At 41.9% G+C, this 21282-nt stretch overlaps 1 protein-coding gene across 7 annotated transcripts in view; it reads left to right on the top strand.

The window, feature by feature from the left end:
• LOC134343921 (GTP-binding protein Rit2-like) overlaps positions 1-21282 on the top strand; it is a 402328-nt gene that overhangs the window by 148211 nt on the left and 232835 nt on the right. For 6 of the 7 annotated variants that reach the window (XM_063042848.1, XM_063042850.1, XM_063042851.1 and 3 more), the window contains one exon: positions 15244-15300. In XM_063042848.1, the coding sequence (XP_062898918.1) occupies positions 15244-15300 (57 nt within the window). Of the gene's footprint in view, positions 1-3726; positions 3798-15243; positions 15301-21282 lie in introns of all 7 variants that reach the window. The other variant, XM_063042853.1, reaches the window with a different exon arrangement.

Raw genomic sequence — 21282 nt, 5'->3', positions numbered from 1 at the left:
AGTGTATAGTCATGCAGTTTTGGTAGGAGAGGTAAAAAGGTAGACTATTTTCTAAATGGAGAGAAAATTAAAAAATCTGAGGGGCAAAGGGACTTGAAAATTCTTGTGCATAATTCCCTAAAGGTTAATTTGTAAGATTAGTCAGTACTGAGGAAGTCAAATGCGATGTTAGCATTAATTTCAAGGGAATTAGAATTTAAAAGCAAGGATGTAATGTTCAGTCTTTATAAAGCATTGGTGAGGCCTTACTTATAATATTGTGAGCAGTTTTGGGTTGCTTATCTTAGAAAGTATATGCTGACTCTGGAGAGGGTTCAAAGGAGTTTCATGAAATTGATTGCAGAATTAAGCAGCTTGTCGTATGAAGAGATAAGATAGCTCTGGACCTGTATTGACTGGAATTCTGAAGAATGAGGATGGCCTCATTGAAGTCTTTTGAATGTTGAAAGGCCTTGATAGTGTGGATGTGGAGAGGATGTTTCCTATGGTGGGAGAGTCTAGGACCAGAGGACCCAGGCTCAGAATAGAGGGGTGTCCTTTTGGAATGGAGATGAGGAGGAATTTCTTTAGCCAGGGAGTGGCGAATCTGTGGAATTTGTTACCTAATACGGCTGTGGAAGCCAAATCATTGGGTATGTTTAAGGCAGAGGTTGATATGTTCTGGATTCGTCAAGGCATGATAGGTTATGAGGAGAAGGCAGCAGATTGATGCTAAGAGGGAACTGGATCAGCCATGATGAAGTGGTGGAGCAGACTCCATGGGGCAAGTGGCCTAATTGTGCTCCTATATTTTATCATCCTAAGGTCTTGTGCCATATTGTTGAATGCTGAGTGCTAAAATGTGCTGTCTGAAGACAAGATTCTGTTCACTGAGAGTGAATGTTTGTTCTAATGTCAGTTTGCATATATGGCCCCTAACATTATAGTTACATTTATTTTGCTTGGCTTTTTGAAAACCAAATTACTATACAAATGTCTTAGTGCAATCAACTGCATTTAATTCTCCATTTGACAAGGATAATTAAAAATCTGCAGTTTCAAACAATAAAACTACTTTATGTTTGTTTCTGCACTGTTTTTTTCCAAAGGCAATAAACATACTGGTGAATTCATGTGAATTTTATAGAAGAGTTCATTTGTTGCGCACAGTTAAACAAATAGTAAAACGAATCAAAGAATTTATTACATGAATGAATTAGTAAAAACATGAATTCCATGTTATCTAATACTTTCTAAACTGATGTAAAGATAAATAAATAAGACAAAATTTTACAAAACTTTTTAAATGAGCTTGATGTTTAGATTGTAAAAGAACAAATAAAAGCAATATGATATACACTCAGTGGATACTTCATTACGTAACACAGGAAAAATTCTGGAAGAACTCAGCAGGCCAGGCAGCATCTGTGGAAAAGAGTAAACAGTCGATGTACTGGGCCGAGACCCTTCACCATGTTCTAATGAAAGGTCTCGGCCTGAAGTTTTGACTGTTTACTCTTTTCCATAGATACTGTCTGGCCTGCCGAGTTCCAATAGTATTTTGTGTGTGTTGCTTTGGATTTCCAGCATCAGCAGATTTTCTCGTGATTGTGATTTTATTAGGTACACCTGTACACCAGCTCATTAATGCAAATGTCAAATCAGCCAAACAAGTGGCAGCAACTGAATACATAAAAGCATGCAGACATGGTGAAACTTGCATTTCTGGTCTCAACTGTGTGCATTTCTGGTCTCCTTACTTGAAGGATATACTGGCTTTGGAGGCAATGCAGGGGAGGTTCACCAGGCTGATTCCAAAGATGAGGGGTTTCAACTTTGGGGAGATATTGAGTTGCCTGGGATTGTACTCACTGGAATTCAGAAGAATAAGAGGAGATCTTATAGAAACACATAAAATTATGAAAGGGATAGATAAGATAGAGGCAGACCGATCTAGGGGACATAGCCTCAAGACAAAGGAGTTGGTTGTGGACTACAGGAGGAATGGTGACAGGCTCGCCCCTATTGATATCAGTGGATCTTCAGTTGAAAGGGTGAACAGATTTAAGTTCCTCGGCATAAACATCACCGAGGATCTCATGTGGTCTGTACATACCAGCTGTGCGGTGATAAGGGCACAACAGTGCCTGTTTCACTTCAAACGGTTGAAGAAGTTTGATGTGGGCCCCAAAATCCTAAGAACTTACTATAGGGAGCATCCTGACTGGCTGCATCAATGTCTGGTATGGTAACTGTACTTCTCTCAATTGCAGGATTCTGCAGAGAGTGGTGCGAACAGCCCAGCGCATCTGTAGATGTGAACTTCCTACTATTCAGGATATTTATAAAGACAGGTGTATAAAGAGGGCCCAAAGGATCGTTTGGTACTAGGGGGATTAAGGATAATGGAGAAAAGGCAGGTAGGTGGAGATGAGGCCGTGGCCACATCAGCCATGATTTTATTGAATGGTGGAGCAGGCTCACTGGGCTAGATGGCCTTCTCCTGCTCCTATTCCTTATGTTCTTATGAAGAGATTCAGTTACTGTTCAGACTAAACATCAGAATGGAAAGAAATGTGATCGTAGTGACTTTGACCATAATTGTTGGTGCTGGTTGGTTTGGTTTGAGTATCTCAGAAATTGCTGATCTCCTGGTATTTTCATGCACAACAGTCTCTAGTTTTTACAGAGAATGGTGTTAGAAACAAAAAAACATCCAGTGAACAGAACTTCTGAGGGCTAAAATGTTTTGCTTGGTAGAGAGGCCAGAGGAGAATGGCCAGACTGGTTCACGCTGACAGGAAGGTGACAGTAACTGACATAACCGTGGGTTACAACAGTGGTGTGCAGAAGAGCATCTCTGAAAGTACAACATGTTGAACCTTGAAGTGGATGGACTACAGCAGCAGAAGACTTCTCAGTGACCACATTATTAGGTATAAGAGACATCTAATGAAGTGCCACTGAATGCATGTCAACTTACTAAATCATACTACTTGCTACACAGTATATCTAGGAAAACTACACCATATTTGATGATGGGGAAAAATATATTAAGTTGGAACAGTCTTGATGTACCATATTTGGAACATAAATACCATGGGTTGACTGGATCTGGTAGGGCCTCATATTTCTGAAAGGAAACATTAGCATTTGCCACTCCTGGGATAATTTGCTTGAAGATTTCTAGCTCTGTTAATTAGACGGGAGAAAGTTAACTAAAGTCATTTGCTTAATTTATTTATTTCAAAGTCTATAATTAATTTGTTATGTTTAATGTGTATCATGATTCTTTATATCTTTCACATTTTGCTGTTTGTAATTTGTTTAATTGTTGGCAGCAATTTTAACGATTTTAAATATCTCTTGCACAAAATGCTGCCTTAACTTCATGTCAAAAGCTGCTCGATGGTGGGATGGGGTTTAACATTATGTTGCCAGATGTGTACCAACAGCTGGGCCTGGCCTTTCTTGCTGGATGCCTCCCAGGTGCAAAGTGTTGAGCTTGCTAATCACCGGACATCTGGCCCAGGTACTTTCAGACAGGCAGGTCTGGTGGTGGCAAATCCTGGATGTGATCCAGCTTGAAATAACCCATTAGATAATTGCTTGAAGGTTCAAAGTGGGAGGACATTAATATGTAATCTGACGAATCCAATGTGATTATATTATGAATTGTACATCTAGCATTAACAAATAGAAGTTTTCCTAATTTCTTCCCTTTTGACAACACCATTTTCCTCACAGAATGCAATGCTTTAAATGAGCCAGATATGGTCTGGGAAAACAGAATCGTAATGTATACAGGCAAAGAGGAGGTAAGAGTTTGAGGAGGTAAGAGTTTGAAGAGGTTTGGTGGTCATCAGCATCGATTTTGCCTTCAGATTGAGATCAACTGTACCTTATACTTCAGTTGAGCAACAGCAAATCCACACCATTTCTGCACTTTAGGCTTATTGATTAATAGCAGTGGTATGGGAACACAGAAAAGAGCACATCTTTCTCATTGTATGAATGGCATTTATGTTGCTGAGATTATGTTGCTATTGTAGAAGAAATAATATAGTAAAATCAGAATCAGAATCACTTTATTGCCAGTACGTGAAACTGATTATGGTTCAGTGCCAAGGATAAAATGAAGGACAATACCATAACAGACAACACAGTAGCAACCAATAATTTGCAAGACAAATTGTACGAACAGGCATGAGCAATCAACAATTACTGCTAACGTCAATAATCAAAGTTTAATACATGTAAAGGTATGAATAATCTAAATAGTTATCAACAGAACAAGGAGAGCAGGAAAAACTATTTAATGGATGTTGCACAGGGACAGTTATGCGTGAGTTTGGTTGAGACGCTGGATAGCTAAAGGAAAGAAGCTTCAGAGATGGCGTGTAGTTCTGGTGGTGATGGGCTTATAGTGTCTCCCTGATGGCAATTTGGTGAAAAGATGACTGCGAGGGTGGGTAGACTTAGCAGTAATATTTCCAGCTGTATTTTTCACTTTGGTAATGAACAGGTCTTTAGCCAATGATCTTCTTTGGTTAGTGTACCACTCGCTGCAACCTGCACTTGGAGAAGGAGGAGGTGGCAGGAAACCAAACGGTGATAAAGGTGGTCACAACACTCTTAATGATGGTTGAGTAAAAATTCAACAGGATACACCCTGAGATGTTGAGTTCGTAAACTGGCGGAGGAAGAACAATCTCTGCTGGGCTTTTCTGGTGATGAGCGTAACATCCCACTTCAATGTATTAGTAATGGTAGTCTCCAGAATTTGAATGACTTGACCACAGACACAGCCTAACCATTAATTTCCAAGGGGGGGGGGGGACATGTAGGGGCTTGTCAGCAGAATTCAGTCCTCATTTCTATTGTCTTGATCGCATTAAACTTCAAGTTGTTATGTGCACACCATCCTCCAAAATGATTTACCACTTTTAGATGGAAGGCCGCATTATTATTAGAGATGAGAGGAACTACAGTTGATTTTAATGGATTTGTCGGTGGAGGTACCTTCATTTGTATAAAGAGAGAACAGGAGGGTTGAATAAAACAGAGCCCTGGTGAGAGCCTGTGCTTTTAGACATTGGATCGGACATGTAGGAGCCCAGCCTTACACACTTCTTCCTTCCTGTCAGGAAGTTTGTAATCCATAGACAGACACTGTAGGGCACAGCTAGCTGGGTTAGCTCGCTGTGGAGCAATTCTGGAACAATAGTGTTGAAGGTGGAGCTAAAACTCACAAACAAGATCCCCACATAGGTGTTGGAGGAGTCCAAATGTTGAAGAATGTAATGAAGACTCAAATTAACTGCATCCTCAATTGAACAATTTGCCCTATAACCAAATATGTGTTGGGTCAAGAAGAGGATCAGTAACGGACTGAAGACAGGCCAACATTAGACATTCAAAAGTTTTCTTAACTACTGAATTCAGGGTGACTGGCCTATAATCATTAAGTCCAGTGATCTTGTTTTTCTTGAGAACTGGAATGATTGATGCAATTTGCAGGGACATGGTAAATATCTCAGTGAAGACAGATGCTAGCTGATCCACACAGAGTACCAGGTGACACACCATCAGGGCCTGCTGCTTTCCAAATAGTTTGCAAACATCTTCTTGAATCAGAGAAAGTATAGGGTGGGGGGGATGGAGGGGGCAAGGTGGGAGAAGGCTAAAGAAGGTGAATACGACTGGGGTGAAGCGGGGAATGGTGACATTGGAGTGGCTGTGAAAGGGAGAGGGTAAGGGACTCAGCATATCAGGTTCAGAGGAAGTGAGAAGAGATAGATGATGATTGTCCTTATCAAACCGGAAGTAGGTAGATGAACTTGCAGCACAATTGCAGGTTGGCAGGTATGATGTTGTAGGCATCACTGAATCATGGCTGAAAGATTATAGCTGGGAGCTTGATGTCCAGGGATACACATTGTATCGAAAGGATAGGCAAGAAGGCAGAGGGGCCGGTGATGTTCTGTTGGTAAAACATGAAATCAAATCATTATAAAGAGGTGACATAGGGATCAGAAGGTGTTGAATCATTGTGGATAGAGCTAAAGAAGAGTATAAAGGCCCTGATGGGAACTGAATACAATTCCCCAAGCAGGAGTAAGGATGTGGTCTACAAATTACAATGGGTGATAGAAAATGCATGCCAAAAGTGCAATGTTATTATAGTCTTGGGAAACTTCAATATGCAGGTAGATTGGGTAAATCAAGTTGGCGCTAGATTACAGTAAGAAGAATTTCTAGAGTGCCTGTGAGATGGCTTTTTAGAGCAGCTTGTGGTTGAGCCCACTGGAGGATCAGCTATTCTGGCTTGGGTGCAGTGCAACGAACCAGAATTGATTACAGACCATAAGGTAAAAGAACCCTTAGGGACAACTGATCAAAATATGATCGAATTCACCCTGACATTTGAGGAGAAGCTGAAGTAAGGTGTACCAGTATTACAGTGGAATATTGGGAATTACAGAGGTATGCGAGAGGAGTTAGTCAGAATTGATTCGAAAAGAACACTGGCAGGGATGACAGCAGAGCAGCAATGGTTGGAATTTCTGGAAGCAATTCAGAAGGCACAAGATATATACATCTCAAAGAGTTCTAAAGGAAAATGACACAACTGTGGCTAACAAGAAAAGCTAAAGCCAACATAAAAGTCCAACAGAGGGCATATAATAGAGCAAAAATTAGTGGGAAGTTAGATGACTGGGAAGCTTTTAAATATCAACAGAAGGCAACTAAAAGCTCATTAGGAAGGTAAAGATGGAATACGATAGCAAGCTAGCCAACAATATTAAAGAGGATACCAAAAGTTTCTTCAGATGTATAAAGTGTAAAAGAGAGGCGAGTGGATATTGGACCGCTGGAAAATGATGCTGGAGAGGTAGTAGTGGGGGACAATGAAATGGCAGACAAACTGAATAAGCATTTTGCATCAATCTTCACTGTGGATGACAATCTTCAATCTTCACTGTATGGTGGAAGTTACAGGTGTCAGGCGTCATGAAATGTGTGAAGTTACCATAACTAGAGAGAAGGCTGTTGGGAAACTGAAAGGTCTGAAGGTAGATAAGTCACCTGCACCAGATGGTGTAGACCCCAGGGTTCTGAAAGAAGTGGCTGAAGAGATCAGGAGGCATTAGTAATCATCTTTCAAGAATCACTAGCTTCTGGAATGGTTCTGGAAGACTGGAAAATTGCAAATGTCACTCCACTCTTCAAGAAGGGAGAGAGGCAGAAGAATGGAAACTACAGGCCAGTTAGTCTGACCTCAATGGTTTGGAAGATGTTGGAGTTGACCTTTAAGGATGCGGTCTCAATGTACTTCGAGTCACATGATAAAATAGGCCATAGTCAGCATGGTTTCCTCAAGGGAAAATCTTGCCTGACAAATCTGTCAGAATTCGTTGAAGAAATAACAAACAGGATAGACAAAGGAGAATCGGTGTATGCTGTGTACTTGGATTTTCAGAAGGCCTTTGACAAGGTACCACACATGAGGCTCCTTAACACACCATGAGCCCATGGTTTACAGGAAATATTCTAGCATGGATAAAGTAGTGGCGGAATGGTAGGAGGCAAAGAGTGGGAATAAAGGTAGCCTTCTCTGGCTGGCTGTCGGTGACCATTGGTGTCCCATGGGATCTGTTACATTATTTGTAAATGATTTGATGTTGCAATTGATGGCTTTGTTGCAAAGTTTGCAGATGATATGAAAATAGATGAAGGACCAGGGAATTTTGAGGAAGTAGAGAGGCTACAGAAGGACTTAAAACAGATTAAGAGAATGGGCAAAGAAATAGATGATATACAGTGTCGGGAAGTGTATGATCATGCACTTTGGTAGAAGAAATGAAAGGGATGACAATATTATAAATGGATAGAAAATACAAAATACTGAGGTGCAAAGGAACTTGGGAGTCCTTGTAAAGGACTTCCTAAAGGTTAGTATGCAGGTTTAGGCTGTGGTGTGGAAGGCAAATGCAATGTTAGCATTCATTTCAAGAGGACTGGAACACAAAAGCAAGGATGTAATGTTGGCACTTTATAAAGCATCGGTAAGGCCTCACTTGGAGTATGAGAGCAGTTTTGTGCCCCTTATCTTAGAAACATAGAAACATAGAAAATAGGTGCAGGAGTAGGCCATTCGACCCTTCGAGCCTGCACCGCCATTCAGTATGATCATGGCTGATCATCCAACTCAGAACCCTGTACTAGCCTTCCCTCCATACCCCCTGATCCCTTTAGCCACAAGGGCCATATCTAACTCCCTCTTAAATATAGCCAATGAACTAGCCTCAACTGTTTCCTGTGGCAGAGAATTCCACAGATTCACCACTCTCTGTGTGAAGAAGTTTTTCCTAATCTCGGTCCTAAAAGGCTTCCCCTTTATCCTCAAACTGTGACCCCTCGTTCTGGACTTCCCCAACATTGGAAACAATCTTCCTGCATCTAGCCTGTCCAATCCCTTTAGGATTTTATACGTTTCAATCAGATCCCTCCTCAATCTTCTAAATTCCAATGAGTATAAGCCAGTTCATCCAGTCTTTCATCATATGAAAGTCCTGCCATCCCAGGAATCAATCTGGTGAACCTTCTTTGTACTCGCTCTATGGCAAGGATGTCTTTCCTCAGATTAGGGGACCAAAACTGCACACAATACTCCAGGTGTGGTCTCACCAAGGCCTTGTACAACTGCAGTAGTACCTCCCTGCTCCTGTACTTGAATCCTCTTGCTATGAATGCTAGCATACCATTCGCCTTTTTCACTGCCTGCTGTACCTGCATGCCCACTTTCAATGACTGGTGTATAACGACACCCAGGTCTCGTTGCACCTCCCCTTTTCCTAATCGGCCACCATTCAGATAATAATCTGTTTTCCTATTTTTGCCACCAAAGTGGATAACTTCACATTTATCCACATTAAATTGCATCTGCCATGAATTTGCCCACTCACCTAACCTATCCAAGTCACCCTGCATCCTCTTAGCATCCTCCTCATAGCTAACACTGCCACCCAGCTTCGTGTCATCCGCAAACTTGGAGATTCTGCATTTAATTCCCTCATCCAAGTCATTAATATATATTGTAAACAACTGGGGTCCCAGCACTGAGCCTTGCGGTACCCCACTAGTCACTGCCTGCCATTCCGAAAAGGTCCCGTTTATTCTGACTCTTTGCTTCCTGTCTGCCAACCAATTTTCTATCCACATCAATACCTTACCCCCAATACCGGGTCCTTTAAGTTTGCACACTAATCTCCTGTGTGGGACCTTGTCAAAAGCCTTTTGAAAATCCAAATATACCACATCCACTGGTTCTCCCCTATCCAGTCTACTAGTTACATCCTCAAAAAATTCTATGAGATTCGTCAGACATGATTTTCCTTTCACAGATCCATGCTGACTTTGTCCAATGATTTCACCGCTTTCCAAATGTGCTGTTATCACCTCTTTGATAACTGACTCTAGCAGTTTCCCCACCACCGATGTTAGGCTAACCGGTCTATAATTCCCTGGTGTCTCTCTCCCTCCTTTTTTAAAAAGTGGGGTTACATTAGCCACCCTCCAATCCTCAGGAACTAGTCCAGAATCTAAAGAGTTTTGAAAAATTATCACTAATGCATCCACTATTTCTTGGGCTACTTCCTTAAGCACTCTGGGATGCAGACCAGCTGGCCCTGGGGATTTATCTGCCTTTAATCCCTTCAATTTACCTAACACCACTTCCCTACTAACATGTATTTCCCTCAGTTCCTCCATCTCACTGGACCCTCTGTCCCCTACTATTTCTGGAAGATTATTTATGTCCTCCTTAGTGAAGACAGAACCAAAGTAATTATTCAATTGGTCTGCCATGTCCTTGCTCCCCATAATCAATTCACCTATTTCTGTCTTTAGGGGACCTACATTTGTCTTAACCAATCTTTTTCTTTTCACGTATCTATAAGAGCTTTTACAATGTTTTTATGTCCCCTGCCAGTTTTTTCTCATAATCTTTTTTCCCCTTCCTAATTAAGCTCTTTGTCCTCCTCTGCTGAACTCTGAATTTCTCCCAGTCCTCAGGTGAGCCACTTTTTCTGGCTAATTTGTAGCTTCTTCTTTGGAGTTGATACTATCCCTAATTTCCCTTGTCAGCCACGGGTGCACTACCTTACTTGATTTATTCTTTTGCCAAACTGGGATGAACAATTGTTGTAGTTCATCCATGCGATCTTTAAATGCTTGCCATTGCATATCCACCGACAACCCTTTAAGTATCATTTGCCAGTCTATCTTAGCTAATTCACGTCTCATACCTTCAAAGTTACCCTTCTTTAAGTTCAGAACCTTTGTTTCTGAATTAACTATGTCACTCTCCATCTTATTGAAGAATTCCACCATATTATGGTCACTCTTAACCAAGGGACCTCTCGCGTCAAGATTACTAATTAACCCTTCTTCGTTGCTCAATACCCAGTCTAGAATAGCCTGCTCTCTAGTTGGTTCCTCGACATGTTGGTTCAAAAAACCATCCCGCATACATTCCAAGAAATCCTCTTCCTCAGCACCCTTACCAATTTGGTTCACCCAGTCTACATGTAGATTGAAGTCACCCATTATAACTGTTGTTCCTTTATTGCACACATTTCTAATTTCCTATTTAATACCATCCCCAACCTCACTACTACTGTTAGGTGGCCTGTACACAACTCCCACCAGCGTCTTCTGCCCCTTAGTGTTATGCAGCTCTACCCATATCGATTCCACATCCTCCTGGCTTATGTCCTTCCTTTCTATTGTGTTAATCTCCTCTCTAACCAGCAACGTCACCCCACCTCCTTTTCTTTCATGTCTATCCGTCCTTAATATTGAATATCCCTGAAAGGATGTGCTGAAACTGGAGAAGGTTCAAAGGAGGTTCACAAAAATGATTCCAGGATTGAATGGCTTGTAATATGAAGAGTATTGATGGTTTTGTGCCTGTATTTACTGGAATTCAACAGAATGAGGAGCAAACTCATTGAAACCTATTGAATAGTCAAAGGCCTTGATAGAGTGGATATGGAGAGGATACTTCCTATGGTGGGAGAGTTTAAGACCAGAGGACACAGCCTCAGAATAAAGGGGCATCCTTTTAGAATGGAGATGAGGATGAATTTCTTCAGAGAGTGGTGATTCTATGGAATTCTTTACCACTGGCTGCTGTGGAGGCCAAATCTTTATGTATATTTAAGGCAGAGTTTGATAGTTTCTTGATTGGTCAGGGCATGAAGGAATACAGGGAGAACGCAGGAGACTGGGGCTGAGAGAAAAATTGGATCAGCCATGATAAAATGGTGGAGCAGACCAAATGAGCCAAATGGCCTAATTCTGCTCCTACACAGTATCTTATGGGCTCATAAAACTGATTGAGCTGATTGGCCATGGTAGGGGAGGAGGAGACTTGGGAGCACTTCTTTTTGAAGTTGGAAAGACTGTGTAGGGAATTACAGACTGTCCAGCTATTGTTGCTGAAGTCTGTCTCCAGTTGATCCTTGCAGGTAGCTTTCACCACTTTCAGAACGTTATTAAACTGCTGTTTTGCAGGGCTATATTCCTCTCTGTTTCCAGCCCTGTAGGCATGATACTTTGCAGAGCTGAGAGTCCTCAACTCCTTGGTGAGCCACGACTGGTCATTATTATACCCGACAATGATATTTTTAGGAAGACACACATCTTCACAGAAAGATCTGTACATTGTTACAGTGTCAGCGTATTCATCTATACGGCTACACCAGCCTTCTATGGCTTTCTAATCCGTGAAGCCTAAGTAATCTCTCAGCCTTCCAATAGCTTCAGGGGTCCTTCACTATCTGATGGTCTTGGTTGGTCCAGATATTTTATAGCTGGGAACAAGCATGATCACAGCATGGTCAGAGTTGCCAAGGGGCATCCAGGAAAAATGGCAGAATGCCCCTTCAGTGTTGGTATCGAAGTGGTCCAAAGTTCTGTTCCCACATGCGGGGTAGCTAATCATTTGGTAGTATTCTGGCAGATCATGTTTCATGTTACAATGGTTTAAATGTCCCATAATAACAAAGTATGGCAATCTAGCAGACTTGGGACTTTGATGGTGCTGGATTTTCTGGACTTTTGGATGTTGTTTGTTATCACTATATATTTCCAATTGATTTTTTTCATGTTACATGGTATCATAATAAATTTACCAGTGAAGTGGACAAGTTTAAAGAGAGTGTGGGACCAAGGCCTGGATACGTAAAAGGAAATTTAGGAACTGGGATGCTTGTAAGTGAGAGAGGAATGAGGAAATCAGAGTGAGTGCAAATGGAGTGCAGTAAACATGACCTGGTGTACCAATTTTTTTGGTAGGGGAGAATTCTGATCTTGGACAGCAGATTATTGGAGTTATTCTATGAATTCAAAATCCCCAAACAAAGTGATCTGACTAACATTTTAAATTATAACATAATTAAGCAGCCATTTTAACCATTCTGATAAAAATGGGAGCCATGACATGTTTTGTTTGGTCTCGATCCTTTACCCTGGGACTCCAAGCTGCATTTTATTCAAATTTTTCTTAAAAATTTCCAGACATCTGCTCAGAAATTCTGAGCATCTGTTTCCTGCTGGGATTCAGTTCCATAGCTCCAGTGCCGAGAAATAAGCTTGTTAAATATTACTCAATTTCAAATTATCTTAAACAATACATACCAATCATTTTCCGCACAGCATTGTTGATAAAGATCAGGAAAAATGGAGTGTGACTACTTCAAAAACAGGTGAATTGCTGCTTTTTAAATTTTGAGTGTTATTTAGATGAAATAGGTTGATGAGATACATGAATTGTGCACACAACATCAACCATATAAATTTAAAATCCTGTGAAAATCTATTCAATATGATCTATATTAGTTCCACCTCATCTATTGTTTGATAGGTAATACATATGAACATTTAATCAAAAGGCAAAGAACAAGGAATGCTGAGTTCTCATGTCATATGAAATATAACTTCAACTGCCTTGTGTATTAAATGTAAACCCAGATAACCCGACAATTTTCCTTGGTGAAGGAAATTCTTCTCTTCTGCACCTTTCTATGTAACCATAAGACCATAGGCAAAGAGCAGAACTTGGCTGTTTGGCCCATCAAGTCTGCTTTGCCATTCCATTATGGCTGATTTGTTATCCCTCTCAACCACATCTCCTGCTTTCTCCCTGTAACCTTTGACACCCTGAGTATGAACCTATCAATCTCTGCTTTAAATGTACCAAAGGACTTGTCTTCCACAGGTATTTATGGTAATGAAATCCATAGATTCACTACCCTGTGGATAAAGAAATTCCTCCTCATCTATGTTTAAAGTGTAGATCCCTCTATACTGAGGCTGTGCTCTCTGGTCCTAGATGTCCCTACTATAGGAAACATCCACTCCATATTCACTCTATCTTAGGCCTTTCAATATTTGATAAGTTTCAATGATATCCCCCCTCATTCTTCTATACTCCAGTGAGTAATACAGATACAGAGTCATCAAATGCTCTTCAAATGCTGTCGACCCAAAGACCTGAGATCTTTGCAACCTTTGGGCACAGAGCTCATAAAAAGCGACAAAACGGACTTTTAACATCGTAAACCAGCGTGTTGTTGTTACATCTCCTGCTTGCTGTGAAAATGGGGGACACCACCCTCTCCCTTGCCAGGGAGGGAGAGAACCTGTAGGTTGGCAAATGCCAAATGAATTGCGATAGTCTTTGGGGTAACTGCAAGGTCTGTGTCTTTGCTATCGCTTAGCTCACGCTTGTGCTCGGTAGTGGGTGCACCTTTTGTTTTGCTGGTGGGGGGGGAATTGTTGCTCGCTGCCACTGATGTGCGGGAGGGTGGAGTTGGGGGGGGTACTTTTGGGTTCTCATGTTTAACTGTCATTCATTCTTTGGAGCACTTCTCTGTTTTTGTGGATGTTTTGCGAAGAAAAAGCATTTCAGGATATATATTGTATATATTTCTCTGACATTAAATTGAACCTTTGAACCTTTGAAATGTTAACCCTTTCATTCCTGAAGTTATTCTTGTGATCTCCTCTGGACCCTCTCCAATTCCAGCACATCTTTTCTTAGATATGGAGCCCAAACTTACTCACAATATTGCTAATATGGTCTAACCATTGCTTTATAAATCTTCAGCATTACATTCTTTGTCTTGTATTCTAGTCCTCCTGAAATGAATGCTAACATTGCATTTGCCTTCCTTACCACTGACTCAACATGCATGTTAATCTTTAGGGAACCCTGCATAAGAACTCCTAAGTCCCTTTGCACCTCTGATTTTTAAATTTTTACCCAGTCTAGAAAAAAGGCTATGCCTTTATTCCTTCTACTGAAATATATGACCATACACTTCCCTACATTATATTCCATTTGCCAATTTTTTGCCCATTCTTCCAATCTGTCTAAGTCCTTCTGCAGATTCCCTGTTTCTGCAACAATACCTGTCTCTCCATCTATTGCAGCGTCCAAAAACTTGATCAAAGATCTATTAATTCCATCATCTAAATCATTGACATATACCTTGAAAATAAATGATCCCAATACCACCTCCAGTGGGACACCACAAGTCAGCAGCAGCCAACCAGTAAAGGCCCCACTCTATGCCTCCTGCCAGTCAGCCAATCATCTATCCATGTCTGTATTTCTCTTTGGCCCCTTAAGCAGCCTCATGTGTGACATCTTGTCAAAGACCTTCTGAAATTCCAAGAATACAACATCCACAGACTCTCCTTGATCTGTCTTGCTTGTTATTTCTCGAAGAATTTCAGCAGATTTTCTGCTAGGGAAGCCATGCTGACATTAGCTGACTTTATCATTTGTCTCCAAGTACCCCCAAACCTCATCCTTAATAATAGATTTCAACATCTTCTCAACCACTGACGTCGGGTTAACTGGCCTATAATTTCCTTTCTTCTTCCTCCCTTCCTTCTAAAACAGTGGGGTGATGTTTGCAATTTTCCAGTACTCCAGAACCATTCCAGATTCTAGTGATTCTTGAAAAATCATTGCAAAGGCCTCTACAGTCTCTTTAGCACTTCTTTCAGAACTCTGCTGAAAGTTTATTTTATAAACTGTGAGAAAAAACTTCTCTAGACTATTGTTCTCTTTTTATTTGTTACCTTATTACTACCAGTAGAGCCAAATGCAATATTTTCATTTCAAAGGACACAATTTTATTAAAATATATCAAGAAGTACTAAAATTGTTCCTTTGTCCTGTTACAGCAATGACAATGCAGTTCATCAGCCACCGTTTCCCTGACTGCCATGATCCAACAATAGGTAAGCCAGTAAGCTGCTTTATTTTTTTCTTCTTCCAAAATAGTAAAATGTAAAAGGAGCTTTCCTGGTGTATATGACACATAAACTGTTCCCAGGGTTCCAACCAGGTCCAGGTGTTAATTTTAACTGAGGTTTTGATGACAAACTCTGCCATCTTCATCAGGGATAATGCCTAGGCACGCCTAGTCTGGTGGTATAGACACTCAGCTCCCTTCTGATTGGTTAGTCCTCAACCAATCAGGTTTCACTGTCCCACCTTGTCATATCCTAGCGGAAAAGACAGTGGAACAGCAATGGCAGGTATTCTTGGGAATAATGCACAAGGTGCAAAATCACTTCATCCCCTCGAGAAGGAAGGATTCAAAGGGGGGAAAGTGGCCACAGTGGTTGACAAAGGAAGTCAGAGATAGCATAGCATTAAAAAAGAAGTATAACAGAGCTAAGGTGAGTGGGAAGACAATGATTGGGAAATTTTTAAGGAGCAACAGAACTTAACTAAAAAGGCTATAACAGGGAGAAAAAGTGAGGTATGAACGCAAGCTAGCTGGGAATATAAAAGAGGATAGCAAAAGTTTTTTTAGGTATGTGAAGAGAAGGAAGATAGTTAAGAACAATGATGGGCCCTTGAAGAATGAATTGGGAGAAATTGTTATGGGAAACAGAGAAATGGCAGATGAATTTATTAAGTACTTTGGATCTGTCTTCACTAGGGAAGACACAAGCAATCTCCCAGATGTATGGATGGGCCAAGGACATAGGATAACAGAGGAACTGAAACAGATTGACATTAGGAAGGAAACGGTGATGAGTAGACTGATTGGACTGAAGGCTAACAAATCCCCAGGTCCAGATGGTCTGCATCCTAGGGTACTAAAGGAGGTAGCTCTGGAAATTGTGGATGCATTGGTGATCATTTTCCAATGTTCCTTAGATTCAGGATCAGTTCCTGAGGATTGGCGAATGGCTAATGTTATCCCACTTTTTAAGAAAGGAGGGAGGGAGAAAACAGAGAACTATCGCCCTGTTAGCCTAACATCAGTAGTGAGGAAAATGCTAGAGTCCATTATTAAAGATGAAATAGCGGCATATCTTGATAGCAGTGATAGGATTGGACCGAGCCAGCATGGATTTACCAAGGGCAAATCATGCTTGACTAATCTATTGGAGTTTTTTGAGGATGTAACCAGGAAGATAGACGCCGGAGATCCAGTGGATGTGGTGTAGCTTGACTTTCAGAAGTCATTTGATAAGATACCACATAGGAGATTGGTGGGTAAAATCAGAGCTCATGGCATTGGTGGGAGGATATTGACATGGATAGAAAACTGGTTGGCAGATAGAAAGCAAAGGGTAGCAGTGAATGGATGTTTCTCGGAATGGCAGGTGGTGACTAGTGGGGTGCCACAGGGCTCGGTATTGGGACCACAGCTGTTTACAATTTACGTCAATGATTTAGAGGAAGGCATTGTGAATAACATCAGCAAGTTTGCTGATGAGACTAAGCTGGGTGGCAGTGTGACATGTGTTGAGGATGTTAGGAGAATTCAAGGTGACTTGGATAGGCTGGGTGAGTGGGCAGAAACTTGGCAGATGGCATTTAATGTGAATAATTGTGAGGTTATTCACTTTGGGAGCAAGAACAGGAAGGCAGATTATTATCTGAACCGTGTGGAGTTAGGTAAGGGTGAAATACAAAGAGACTAGGAGTACTTGTTCATCAGTCTCTGAAGGTGAATGAGCAAGTGCAGCAGGCAGTGAAGAAGGCTAATGGAATGTTGGCCTTTATTACAAAGGGAATTGAGTACAAGAGCAAGGAAATCCTTTTGCATTTGTACAGGGCCCTGGTGAGACCACACCTGGAGTATTGTGTGCAGTTTTGGTCTCCAGGGTTAAGGAAGGACATCCTGGCTGTGGAGGATGTGCAGCGTAGGTTCACTAGGTTAATTCCTGGGATGTCCGGACTGTCTTACGCAGAGAGGTTAGAGAGACTGGGCTTGTACACGCTGGAATTAAGGAGATTGAGGGGGGATCTGATTGAGACATATAAGATTATTAAGGGATTGGACAAGATAGAGGTAGGAAATCTGTTCCAGATGCTGGGAGAGTCCAGTACCAGAGGGCATGGTTTAAGAATAAGGGGTAGGTCATTTAGGACAGAGTTGAGGAGGAACTTCTTCTCCCAGAGAGTTGTGGAGGTGTGGAATGCGCTGCCTCAGAGGGCAGTGGAGACCAATTCTCTGGATGCTTTCAAGAAGGAGCTAGATAGGTATCTTATGGATAGGGGAATTAAGGGTTATGGGGACAAGGCAGGAACCGGATATTGATAGTAGATGATCAGCCATGATCTCAGAATGGCGGTGCAGGCTCGAAGTGCTGAATTGTCTACTTCTGCACCTATTGTCTATTGTCTATTGTCTATTCCACTTCTTACTTAGAGTAAGACTTTCGTCTTTCTACTTTGATTAACCATGCAAAAATCTGTCAAGAGAGGGAAGGGAAATGCCCGGATAGTGGAGAGCACCCCTGTGGCTGTCCCCCTCAGCAACAAATATCTTGTTCTGGATGCTGTTGAAGGGGATGACCTGACGGGGAACGCCCAAGGTGACCGGGTCTCTGGCACTGAGCCTGGCGCTGTTGTGCAGGAGAGAAGGAGGGAGAAGAGAAATGCAGTAGTCATAGGGGATTCTATATTCAGGGGAACAGACAGGAGATTCTGTGAGCCTGACAGGGATACCCGCATGGTGTGTTGCCTCCCAGGTGCCAGGGTACAGGATGTCTCAGATCAGGTCCTGAATATTCTAAAGGGGGAGGATGAGCAGCCAGTTGTCTTGGTACGTGTTGGTACCAATGACATAGATAGGACAAAGGAGGAGGTCCTGAAGAGAGATTTCCAGGCGTTAGGAAGGAAGCTGAAAAGCAGGACCTCCAGGGTAGTAATCTCGGGATTGCTACCTGTGCCACGTGCTAGCGAGGGCAAGAGTAGTCGGATCAGGCAGATGAATGCGTGGCTGAGAGACTGGTGTAGGGGGCAGGGCTTCAGATTCTTGGATAATTGGGATCTCTTCTGGGGAAAGTATGATCTGTTCAAAAAGGACAGGTTACACCTGAACCCGAAGGGGACCAATATCCTGGCGGGAAAGTTTAATAGAGTTGTTGGGGAGGGTTTAAACTAATTTGGCAGGGGGATGGGAACTGGAATGATAGAGCGGAGGAAGGGGAAAACAGAAATAAATCTAAGATAGTGAGCAGTAAAGATATCAGGAAAGACAGGCAGGTGATGGGGCAAATGTGTAGCCATTGGGATGAATTGCAGTGCAATAAAGTTGCAGTGAAATCAAAGCAGAAAGTATCAAATACTGGTCTTAAGGTGTTGTACTTAAATGCACGCAGCATAAGGAATAAGGTGGATGATCTTGTCGTACAGCTACAGATTGGCAGGTATGATATTGTGGCCATCACTGAGACCTGGCTAAAGGATGCATGTCTCTGGGAGCTGAACGTCCAAGGATACACGGTGTATCGGAAGGATAGGAAGGTAGGCAGAGGGGGAGGCGTGGCTTTATTGGTAAAAAATGATATTAAATCATTAGAAAGAGGTGATATAGGATCGGAAGGTGCAGAATCTTTATGGGTTGAGCTAAGGAATAGCAGGGGTAAAAGGACCCTGATGGCAGTTATTTATAGGCCTCCAAACAGCTGCAGGGATGTGGACTACAAATTACAACTGGAAATAGAAAAGGCTTGTCAGAAGGGCAGTGTTATGATAATTGTGGGGGATTTTAACATGCGAGTAGATTGGAAAAATCAGGTCGGCACTGGATCTCAAGAGAGAGAATTTGTAGAATGTCTGCGAGGTGGCTTTTTAGAACAGCTTGTTGTTGAGCCCACTAGGGGATCGGCTGTACTGGATTGGGTATTGTGTAATGAACCGGAGGTGATTGGAGAGATTGAGGTGAAGGAACCCTTAGGAGGCAGTGACATAACACAATTGAGTTCACTGTGAAATTAGAAAAAGAGAAGCCGAAATCTGATGTGTCGGTGTTTCAGTGGAGTAAAGGAAATTACAGTGGCATGAGAGAGGAACTGGCCAAAGTTGACTGGAAAGAGACACTGGCGGGAAAGATGGCAGAGCAGCAGTGGCTGGAGTTTATGCGAGAAATGAGGAATGTGCAAGACAGGTATGTTCCAAAAAAGAAGAAATTTTCGAGTGGAAAAAGGATGCAACCGTGGTTGACAAGAGAAGTCAAAGCCAAAGTTAAAGCAAAGGAGAGGGCATACAAGGAAGCAAAAATTAGTGGGAAGAAAGAGGATTGGGAAGTTTTTAAAACCTTACAAAAGGAAACCAAGAAGGTCATTAAGAGAGAAAAGATTAACTAAGAAAGGAAACTAGCAAATAATATCAAAGAGGATACTAAAAGCTTTTTCAAGTATATAAAGAGTAAAAGACAGGTGAGAGTCTATATAGGACCAATAGAAAATGATACTGGAGAAATTGTAATGGGAGATGAGGAGATGGCAGAGGAACTGAACAAGTATTTTGCATCAGTCTTCACTGAGGAAGACAGCAGGATACCGGACACTCAAGGGTGGCAGGGAAGAGAAGTGTGCGCAGTCACAATTACGACAGAGAAAGTACTCAGGAAGCTGAATAGGCTAAACATCTATATAAATCTCCTGGACCAGATGGAATGCACCCTCGTGTTCTGAAGGAAGTAGCTGTGGAGATTGCGGAGGCATTAGCGATGATCTTTCAAAAGTCGATAGATTCTGGCATGGTTCCGGAAGACTGGAAGATTGCAAATGTCACTCCGCTATTTAAGAAGGGAGCAAGGAAGCAAAAAGGAAATTATAGACCTGTTAGCTTGACGTCGGTGGTTGGGAAGTTGTTGGAGTCGATTGTCAAGGATGAGGTTACAGAGTACCTGGAGGCATATGACAAGATAGGCAGAACTCAGCATGGATTCCTTAAAGGAAAATCCTGCCTGACAAACCTATTACAATTTTTTGAGGAAATTACCAGTAGGCTAGACAAGGGAGATGCAGTGGATGTTGTATATTTGGATTTTCAGAAGGCCTTTGACAAGGTGCCACACATGAAGCTACTTAACAAGATAAGAGCCCATGGAATTACAGGAAAGTTACATACGTGGATAGAGCATTGGTTGATTGGCAGGAAACAGAGAGTGGGAATAAAGGGATCCTATTCTGGTTGGCTGCCGGTTACCAGTGGTATTCCACAGGGATCAGTGTTGGGGCCGCTTCTTTTTACATTGTACATCAACGATTTGGATTATGGAATAAATGGCTTTGTGGCTAGGTTTGCTGACGATACGAAGATAGGTGGAGGGGCCGGTAGTGCTGAGGAAACGGAGAGTCTGCAGAGAGACTTGGATAGATTGGAAGAATGGGCAGAGAAGTGGCAAATGAAGTACAATGTTGGAAAGTGTATGGTTATGCACTTTGGCAGAAAAAAATAAACGGGCAGACTATTATTTAAATGGGGAAAGAATTCAAAGTTCTGAGATGCAACGGGACTTGGGAGTCCTCGTACGGGATTCCCTTAAAGTTAACCTCCAGGTTGAGTCAGTAGTGAAGAAGGTGAATGCAATGTTGGCATTCATTTCTAGAGGAATAGAGTATAGGAGCAGGGATGTGATGTTGAGGCTCTATAAGGCGCTGGTGAGACCTCACTTGGAGTACTGTGGGCAGTTTTGGTCTCCTTATTTAAGAAAGGATGTGCTGACGTTAGAGAGGGTACAGAGAAGATTCACTAGAATGATTCCGGGAATGAGAGGGTTAACATATGAGGAACGTTTGTCCGCTCTTGGACTGTATTCTTTGGAGTTTAGAAGAATGAGGGGAGACTTCATAGAAACATTTCGAATGTTAAAAGGCATGGACAGAGTGGATGTGGCAAAGTTGTTTCCCATGATGGGGGAGTCTAGTACGAAAGGGCATAACTTCAGGATTGAAGGGCGCCCT

The sequence above is a fragment of the Mobula hypostoma genome, chromosome 3 (assembly GCF_963921235.1).
Source record: "Mobula hypostoma chromosome 3, sMobHyp1.1, whole genome shotgun sequence".
In the NCBI taxonomy this organism is placed as follows: Eukaryota; Metazoa; Chordata; class Chondrichthyes; order Myliobatiformes; family Myliobatidae; genus Mobula; species Mobula hypostoma.
This window is presented reverse-complemented; position numbering and strand designations above follow the sequence as displayed.